This window comes from Gallinula chloropus (assembly GCF_964237585.1).
Source record: "Gallinula chloropus genome assembly, chromosome: 8".
NCBI lineage: Eukaryota > Metazoa > Chordata > Aves > Gruiformes > Rallidae > Gallinula > Gallinula chloropus.
In genome coordinates, this window is record NC_140093.1 from 9,579,198 (window position 1) to 9,587,624 (window position 8,427).

The 8,427-nt window shown below is 51.2% G+C and overlaps 3 protein-coding genes across 3 annotated transcripts; 1 reads left to right on the forward strand and 2 right to left on the reverse strand.

The window, feature by feature from the left end:
- Positions 1 to 356: 356 nt before the first annotated feature.
- On the reverse strand, positions 357 to 2,538 carry NCBP2 (nuclear cap binding protein subunit 2; the record flags this gene model as incomplete). Its single annotated transcript, XM_084267423.1, has 4 exons — positions 357 to 738; positions 1,290 to 1,428; positions 2,163 to 2,344; positions 2,458 to 2,538. The coding sequence occupies 4 exons, from the start codon at positions 2,536 to 2,538 to the stop codon at positions 667 to 669; spliced, it is 474 nt and encodes a 157-aa protein (XP_084123549.1). The 3' UTR covers positions 357 to 666.
- A 177-nt stretch (positions 2,539 to 2,715) lies between these two features.
- NCBP2AS2 (NCBP2 antisense 2 (head to head)) lies at positions 2,716 to 3,524 on the forward strand. Its single transcript, XM_084267748.1, has one exon. It carries the CDS (start codon positions 2,734 to 2,736, stop codon positions 3,013 to 3,015), a length of 282 nt encoding a protein of 93 aa, XP_084123874.1. The 5' UTR covers positions 2,716 to 2,733; the 3' UTR covers positions 3,016 to 3,524.
- Positions 3,525 to 6,041: 2,517 nt separating this feature from the next.
- Positions 6,042 to 8,293, reverse strand: PIGZ (phosphatidylinositol glycan anchor biosynthesis class Z; the record flags this gene model as incomplete). The annotated part of the gene is made up of 2 exons (XM_084267461.1): positions 6,042 to 7,594; positions 8,176 to 8,293. The coding sequence occupies 2 exons, from the start codon at positions 8,291 to 8,293 to the stop codon at positions 6,042 to 6,044; spliced, it is 1,671 nt and encodes a 556-aa protein (XP_084123587.1).
- Positions 8,294 to 8,427: the final 134 nt, after the last annotated feature.

Consider the following 8,427-nt stretch of genomic DNA (forward strand, 5'->3'; position numbering starts at 1 on the left):
TGGTAGAAAACTGCAAGGATTTGATTTCTGCTCTCTGCTAGGCTTGCTTCTCACTTTATGATTCCCAGGTTCAATCTGACTTATTCTGCCTGCTCATGTAGGTTATGATAGGAACAGCATCAGTGTAAAAGCATGCTAATGCAGTAACCCCAGAAAAATCAGCAACTCTAACTCTTCCTAGAAACTGGATAAGTTCCCTAGAAAATCCACTTCCTTTTCAGGCTCTGTGCTTTTCTTTCATCTCTGAAACATACATCTATCTTCCTTATTGCCACTCTCCACTCTGTGATTCAAATGTAAACAAAACCCAGCGATTAAATATAATCAAGTTTCGCCAGTGAAAAAAGCACCATACGTTAAATCTTTGCTCCTTTTAGTAGTTACAGCAGCATTTAAAGAAAAAAACATATAACAACCCCAACTCTCACATATACTATTGCTTAAAACCTTGCTCCAGGTCTGATGTACTAATGTACTTTACAATCCTTTGGATCCTGATATTAAAACTAAAGAGATATCGAACATACTATGTGATCACAGGAACAAAAGAGAGTCACTCTTGTGACTTTCTAACTACATAAATTTGTGTGCAACATCTACTTTGCACCTGGCAGCATTTACAATGCAGATTTAGTTCTCCTGTGAGGCTGAGGAGTCATTTGCTGTTCACTGACATTGGACAGTTTTGCCATAGCCACCTCTTCCAGCATCGTAGTCTTGCCGATATTCATCTCGGACCTTGGGGAGGAGGGAAAAAAGAAGTCCAGTAAAGACAATGCAAACCAATTTCTCCAAAATCTATTACACTTTGTGAACTCAAGTGGCTACAAGGAGCTGACTGACAAAACAGAAGGCAAAGTGCATCATGCAGTAGCCCAGAAAACAGCATAGACTAACTTCCTTTTTAATAATGTCCAGGGGGACTCTAATCAAGGCAGCCACAGTGAGGATGGCTAAGCTCATGCTTCAGCAGAAGCATCCACAACCGGCCCAACTTTTGGTAAACTAAGTGTTGTCCTTTGTGTTCTTGACAGCCTCACATTATCTGTGCTTAAGCATTACTGGCCAAAGCAGCCAAGACGTTTCTGGAACTACTTCCAGTGAAATATATGAAAGAGTTATTTATTCTTAGTGCATCTTTGACAAGATGCCTTACAGAAGAGTGCATACTGCTACCTTAAACATCTCCTAAGTTGCCATTGCTGAAGTTGTCCAGTGTGCTCATTGAAAAATAAATACTTTTGGAGATGTTCCCAGTCCCTTCAAAACTAGGCAGTACAACAACCTACCTGGCCCCCTGATCTTCCACGGCCATACTGTCTACCCTCCTTAAATCCCGCATCCCAGTCTGTCCTTATGATCCTGTCATCAAGCCTGGTTCCGTTGATGTATCGCATGGCGTTTTCAGCATCTCCTCTTGCATAATACCTTAGGTACAGGTTAATGAAAAAATAAAAAAGGGCTTCTACTGTCACCACTCAGAACAAAGAGCGGTATGAAACAGGCCCCAAAAACAAGTATTTGCTTGAATCAGGTTCCTGCCTGGTCACTTGTAACAGCATCTGCTTTTATGAAGCTACACGTGCTGAGAGAACTGCTGGCAACACAGAGCAACCTGCCAGAATCTGAGCATATTAAAAACGCTTCCACAACCACACTCACCCTTAGGAGCATCAGGCCCTATTATTACTAAGGAATGAATGAGAAGCCCCATACATGCTCCATTCACGCTGGAAACTTTCGGCATTACACTGAGCTCTCTGGGACCAGTAACAGAATGATCTTCAAAAAGACCTGCATGCAATCAAGTCAGCACCCGAGAGGGACGCAAGATACCAAGGGAGCCTTTACGCGCGTGTTTGAGAAACATCTCTCTTCTCGGGCACCGAGGATGTGCGGCGGCTGCGGAGCCAGGGGCTTACCGGGTACCCGGGTTAAAGCATCAGAGCGCCAACAGCCCCCACTCGACGCGCAGCGGGGACTTGCCCTCCCTCTCTGCACGCCCGCAGGCGCCTCAGCAACCCATTAACTGCACCCGGGGCGCCTCGCCCGCGACTCCGAGCCGGGGCTGCAGCTCACCCGCGGCCGGACCGCTCCTCCCCCGGCCCCGCGGCCCAGCGCGGGGGCCGCTCCCCTCGCCCGCCGGCCCCGCAGAAGGATACTCCACGAAGCAGAAGCCGCAGGCGGTCTTCTTCACTTTGTCCAGCCCCATGATGACCTTCTTGATGTCTCCGCTCTTGCCGAAGAGCTCGTGGATCTGCTCCTCCGTGGTGTAGAAGGAGAGGTTCCCCACGTACAGCGTGCAGCTCTTCCGCAGCAGCCGCTCCTGGTCGTACCGCGTCCCCTGAGCCGCAACGACAGCGTTACCCCCACGGCGGGCCCGCAACCGGCCCCGGGCCCGGCCCAGGCGGACCGCGCGGCCCCCACCCCCGGTAGCGGCGGCGGCGCCCCGCTCACCCGGAAGTGCTGGTCCCGGTACTGGCTGAGGTCAACGTAGGAGTCGCTGCGCAGGATGCTGAGCGTGCCCCCGGAGCACATGGCGGCGGCGGCGGCGCTGCCCCTCCGCGGCCGGCCCGGACGCGGCGGCTTCCCGCCCCTCGCTGCCCCCGCGCACGCGACCGGCAGCCAATGGCGAAGCGGGCCCCGGGCCCTCGCGAGAGCGGGCGGGGGAAGCGCCGTGGCGAGGTCGCGCGAGAGCGGGGAGGGGGCGGCCCCTGGCGAGAGCGGCGCAGGATGATGCTGCGGCGGGTGCTGTTCGCGCTCCTCAGCAACCCGCGGCTGATCGAGAAGCTCTCCGAGTCGCGGCCCATCCGCGCCGCCGCCCGCCTCACCGCCGGCGCCATCACCCGCAAGCAGCTCGGCGCGGCCCAGTCGCTGCGGGGCCTGGGCACCCGCCTGTCCCGCCTGCGCGACGCCTTCCTCGGGGAGCTCAAGGACGGTGCCCGGGCGCGGGGCTGGCCGTGGCCCCTCGGGCGCGGGCCGGGCCGGGGCAACCGCCCCGGAGCAACGCCCTGACCGCCGCGCCGAAGGGGAGGCAGTTGCGGAGCCGCAGCCCGTGCAGGATCCAGCCAGGGAGGAGAAGGAAACCGCGACCTCTTCCCTGCGCCAAGCACAGGAGGACGAACGGCTTAGAGCCGGCGGGTGAACGGGCCCCGCGGCTTCGGTGACAGGCAGCTGGTGACAGCCGGACCCCATCAGCCTCTCCTGAGCCGGGCATGGTGCGGCGCCAGCCACGGAGGACCCCAGCGTTACCCCGGCCTGCCCGTCATGGAGCACAAGGTGCGGACCTATGGTGCTTTTCCCACAGCATCCAGCCGTGAGCGGTTCCTGAGTCCAAGCATGACAAGGTGAAGCACGCTGCTTAGTGGTATGATGGATTTTCATTGCAAAGTCAGATTACACTTTCCACAGTACCCGGTAACAAACAGAAGGCAGGCTCACATTAAACATCATCCAGAATAGCGTGAAGGTTCTCACTTCAGATGCTTGATAAGGAAATTAAAATAAAACTGTGTTTCTCACTGGAGTTCCTTGAACCATTTCTGTCTGCACAACAGTAATAATCCACATTTATATGGCAACTTTGGTACAAAATGAGCTCTAAATGTCAATGTGGATGGACAAGATAATCTCTCATTTTACAGGTAGATAAATTCAGTTGCTATCCTAAAAGCACACCTCAAGTCTATGGTAGCAAGAAGGGCTGGGGGGGTGGGGAATGACCAATTCTATGTATCAATGTGGAAAAATATTTAGTCATCATATGGTATGAACTGGGCTGGTTTACTCAAGTTGCAGTATTTAAGAATGTATGAGACTAAAGCAGTTAACCTTCCTTCATAGTATGTTTCCCTAATTCGTACAGCTGACTACACAGTTACCTGGGGAGGATGATTTCCATTCTTTGTATCACCCCAGGTAAAAAGATACACAGCTTCCAGGATTGCTGGTAAAATTAAACCTCCCACTAACAAAGACTTAGGTGTGCACAGATGGAAAAACTGGATCTGTAGTGTAAATTTCAAATATCTAGCGTGTGAGACAAATGCAGATTTCAGTCAGAAATGGTATCTGTAGTCCAGATTCTCTTCCTGGCTCTATCACAGGTTACCTGTTCAGCAGTAGAGAAGTCATTGTGCCACAGGAATGGTGCTCCATCACATCCCTGAAGAGTTTCAAGATTACCCCACTGAGATTGCCTGAGATCATCAGTTTTATGAAAATAATTTTCAAAATTGAAAACCAGCTGTTTAAGAAAGCTGAAAACAGTAAGCAGGACATGGAATATCAGGTGTGGCACATGGCTATTGCCCAATGTAACAGCAAAAAGGAAAATTAAGTGGGAAAATACACTCGATGCACAATGCTTTCTTAATTACTTCCACTACTTTATGAGTCATCAGTATAAACGCTCATGCATCCCCCCTCCCCATAACCCCTGCCTCCCCAAAACACGCACCTTTAATTTACAGGCCTGTCAGCAATGAGGGATGATGGATGTAGGATGGACATGTAGGGGAGACAACACAAAATGCTTTACAAGAAAGCAAACAAGAGCTGTGTTCCTTAAAAAATCTAGTTTGGAAGATACAGGCAAATCTTTCACACAAGGATTATTCCTATCTTCCTTTAGAGCCTGGCATCAACCTATGTAATTCTTGTTTCTGTTGAAAAACTGGCTCATAAGAGCTTGTGTAAATCTGGGTGGATGAAGAATGGCAAAAAGCGTTACTGCCTTTGTGAGCTGAAAGAATTCGAGTGTCAAGTTCGTTTCAGAGAGAGAGAGAGAGATAGTTCTATAGTGGAAGCACCAAATTAGTACCTCCCTCCGTGTCGAGATGTTTTGGATCCAGACGTTTAGGCAGACAAAACTGGAAATTTGTAAGTTGTGCAGTGCCACTAAGCCTGGACATCATTCTCAGCTGAAGCTCAGGGTTGTTTGTATCCCGCTGTAAAAAGAGACTGCCCTCCACTGGAGAGCCAAGAAGTGATCTGTCATCTCCACCAAGCTGATTGAATGGGGAGCTGCTGCTGAGGGGGGGTGGCGCAGGGAATCTGGCTCCTCCCTTGAATCCTCACACACTCCCCTACAGCAGAACCGGTGGATCTCTAACCCCATAGTAAGCCAGTCTGGAGATCCGTCTGATCTCCAGACTGCACATACAAAGATCAAACCCCTGTGAGTTACCTGTTTTCTGTCCGAACAGCTCCTTGGAGGAGGTCCCTGTGGGGCCTGCTCTGCATCACTGCTGGTGCAAGATGTGCAGCTGGACTGTGCCAGGGAATGACCACCCCGTTTGCACAGCCAAACAACAGACATGCTTGATGCCATCGAAATGCAGTGTTCTCAGGCTGCTGTAACATGCATGTGGAGTATCTGCAATAATGGAACTGTGGTAAGAAATGCAGAACAGGCAAAATTAAGCTTGGATTTTATGATTTAGCACAAGTACTTAGGCTGAACCATCTTCCATCTTCTAAATCAGGTTCTATCAGGTCACCACTGGGGATTTTTCAAGGCAGAAAAGATATGGCACCTAAGAGCCACATCTGGCAATATTTCTGGCCTAATGATCAAGAGGAGGCTCTGAAGTTTTAAGAGCATGAAAATAAAAACCTTATGAAATCAGACTGGGTTTTGTCTAGTCCTGTAACCTCTCCAGCAGCTGAGGTAATGCCTGTTATCAGTAACAACACGCAATCCACAAACTCTCTGTCAGAGATTATAACAACTTTCAAAATAAATCACATGAAAAGAGCTAAGCTTGAATCAGTTTTGGTGGGCTCTGACATCCTCTCATCAGGAAAGTCACACAAGTTCATAGGAAACACCACAGGGGATGAATTGTGTGAATTTTAGGAACTGGCTATCCAGAACTGGCTATACTGGTGAGTGTAAGACCATAAAGAAATAGGATGAGGAGACTCAGGGGAGCTCCCAGTGCCTCCGCTTGTGCTGAAGGTGGGGCTGTGAAGAAAGTCTCACAGCACCTTTGGGCAGCACCCAAGTGAAGTGAAAAACTGAAACATTGTTCTAAAATCTAAATGCTCTGCTGATCTCTGTCCAGCTGAAGGATGTATAGTCCTAACTGGCTTCTCCAGTTTGCACTGAACAGGAAGGGTATTTGTGGTGGATCTTCCATCGATAAGTGTGGAAATATCAAAGTCTCGTTCTTGAACGAGACACCACATTTTGTAACTGTGGCTCTGACTGTACCAGGGATTATAACAAAAACATGACAGTCATCACAGGTAGAATGGTGTGCTCGCTGCCTTACAGTTTGGCACACGGTTTCTTCTTCTGACCCAGCCATATCTATGACTTCTATATGTGTGTCTCTCTTCCTGATATTAAGCAGAGACCTCGGGGGCATGTAGGTGTGAGCAAAGAGTAGAGTATAGTGTCTCGCATGGGTTGAGGACTCTGGAGAGCGCATGAGTTGCTCCAGGTGAAACAGACATGGTATCAGCCCTCCCTGGTGCAAGCACCCGAACAGCAAAGCCCCGAGAACATTGAACACAACAATGATGTGTTTCCACTTCACAGCTCTGTTCCGTGATGTGCTGAACAGGACTAATGGCAAGATGAGAGGGATGAGAAAACGAGGTTCTTGGTGACTGAACAGGGAGAGAAATGCCAGAGGAACAAAATAAAACAGGAGTAATGTCGGACTGCGCTCAGAATGCACCAGCAGCCCATGGTCATGGGCTTTGACCCGTAGTAATTGACAGATATATTTCTTTAACAGTTTAAAACCAGCACCAATGGCCAGGATATGCAATATCCCAAAGAGCATTATTCCGTTCACTGTAACGTGTGTAACTCGTGGGTGACTTCCATGCAGTGCAAGATTATGAGGATTAAGATTATAGCTGAGAAAATTGAAAGGGGTTACTATGATTTTCTCATTTAATTGACCTATTACATCAAGTAGGCTAGTCTTCTTGATGCTGTAGAGGTTGTCTAAGCCCATGGAGGTGTAATAGAAGGTGTCAGCTGTTATGAAAACAACAGCAGTAAAACATGCACATAGGACAAGCTTCAGTAAGTGGTTTATGACAGTTTTAATGCTCTTTTGAGAGTCAACGAATAAACCTGCCCAGTAAAGCAGGGGCATCAGAGCAAATGCCAGAAAGGTTGGCCGGTTGAAGAACCCAGCAGTCATTATAATACCTATGAGAGGGCTGCTTGTGGGCTCCGCTAAGCTGCCATCAGACTTCCTCGAGGACACCAACACCATGAGCAGAGCAAAGAGAAGTCCTTCAAGCGTGTTGGTAAATGTTCTTGTATAAAACACCAGAGTGACATAAGATCCAGCAAGAAGTACCAGCGCTTTCCACGGATCTGCTTCCCAGAGAGGAGCTAATCGATAAACACTATAGTCGAGCATGAAAGAAAAGACTGTAAAGAGAAGGCGAGGTGAGACAAGAAGGGTGTAGCTGTTGATGCAACGTGAACACACGTCCAGCTGCTGCAAAGACTTGATCACCCAGTAGGTAACTCCTGATGTCATTAATGGGAAAACAACTGTTCTGCAAGGAGAGCTGGAAAGGAACTCCCAGGGGTAATAGACCTGTAGGTTTAAAATATCTCCTATAAAGGAAGAAGAAAAAGAAAAAACCCATACATACAAACAAACATACACGGTGTACTTTATTCAGTACTTCAGCATCAGGGATACAGTGCCATGTAGGAGACAACACAATGCAGAGCAGTCCCTAAACTTGAGAGACTGGTGCCAGCCTTGACGGGTTTAGGAGCGTGCCGTGAACTTTAGCCAAGCTCCAAGCTCCTCTTTGGCTGTGCTGGGGACGGGGCCGCAGGAGGCACCCACCCCACCGAGCCCCGGCACGGCACACCCGCTCCTACCGGCTCCGCGGGAATCGCGCCCACGGCAAGGGCCGCGCAGAGCGGCGGCTGCGGGCGGGTTTCGGTGCGGAGCGCTGACCGCGACCTGCGGCGCAGGGCGAGGCCGCGTCCCGAGCCGGCGGTAATACGAGAGATGCGCCCAGACGCTGCCCGGAGCAGCTTCGCGTCCCCCGCTCGGGGGTCTCTCCGCCCCCGCGGCCCGGAGCGGACGGGGCCGCTGCCTCTCGCTCCCGCCGCTGACCCGCCGAGGGGTGACGGCCGGGGTAGGCAGGCCCGCTCCGCCCCAGCCCCGCCCGCCGCCTTACCTGCCATCACCTCGGGCGACTGGAAGAACTCGTCGGGGTGCAGGTAGCCGGCCTGGGGCAGCAGGCACCAGCCCGCCCGCAGCGCGGCCAGCAGCGCCCACAGCCCACGGGCGCCCATGGCGGCACCGGCTGCCACCCTCCCTTGCTCCGCCAGGGGGCGCGCTCGCCTGCCGAGGCGCCGCAGCGGGAACGGGGCGCGCATGCGCAGCGCCCTCTGCGCCTTTAGGACTGCGGCGTTCAAGGCACCTGCAC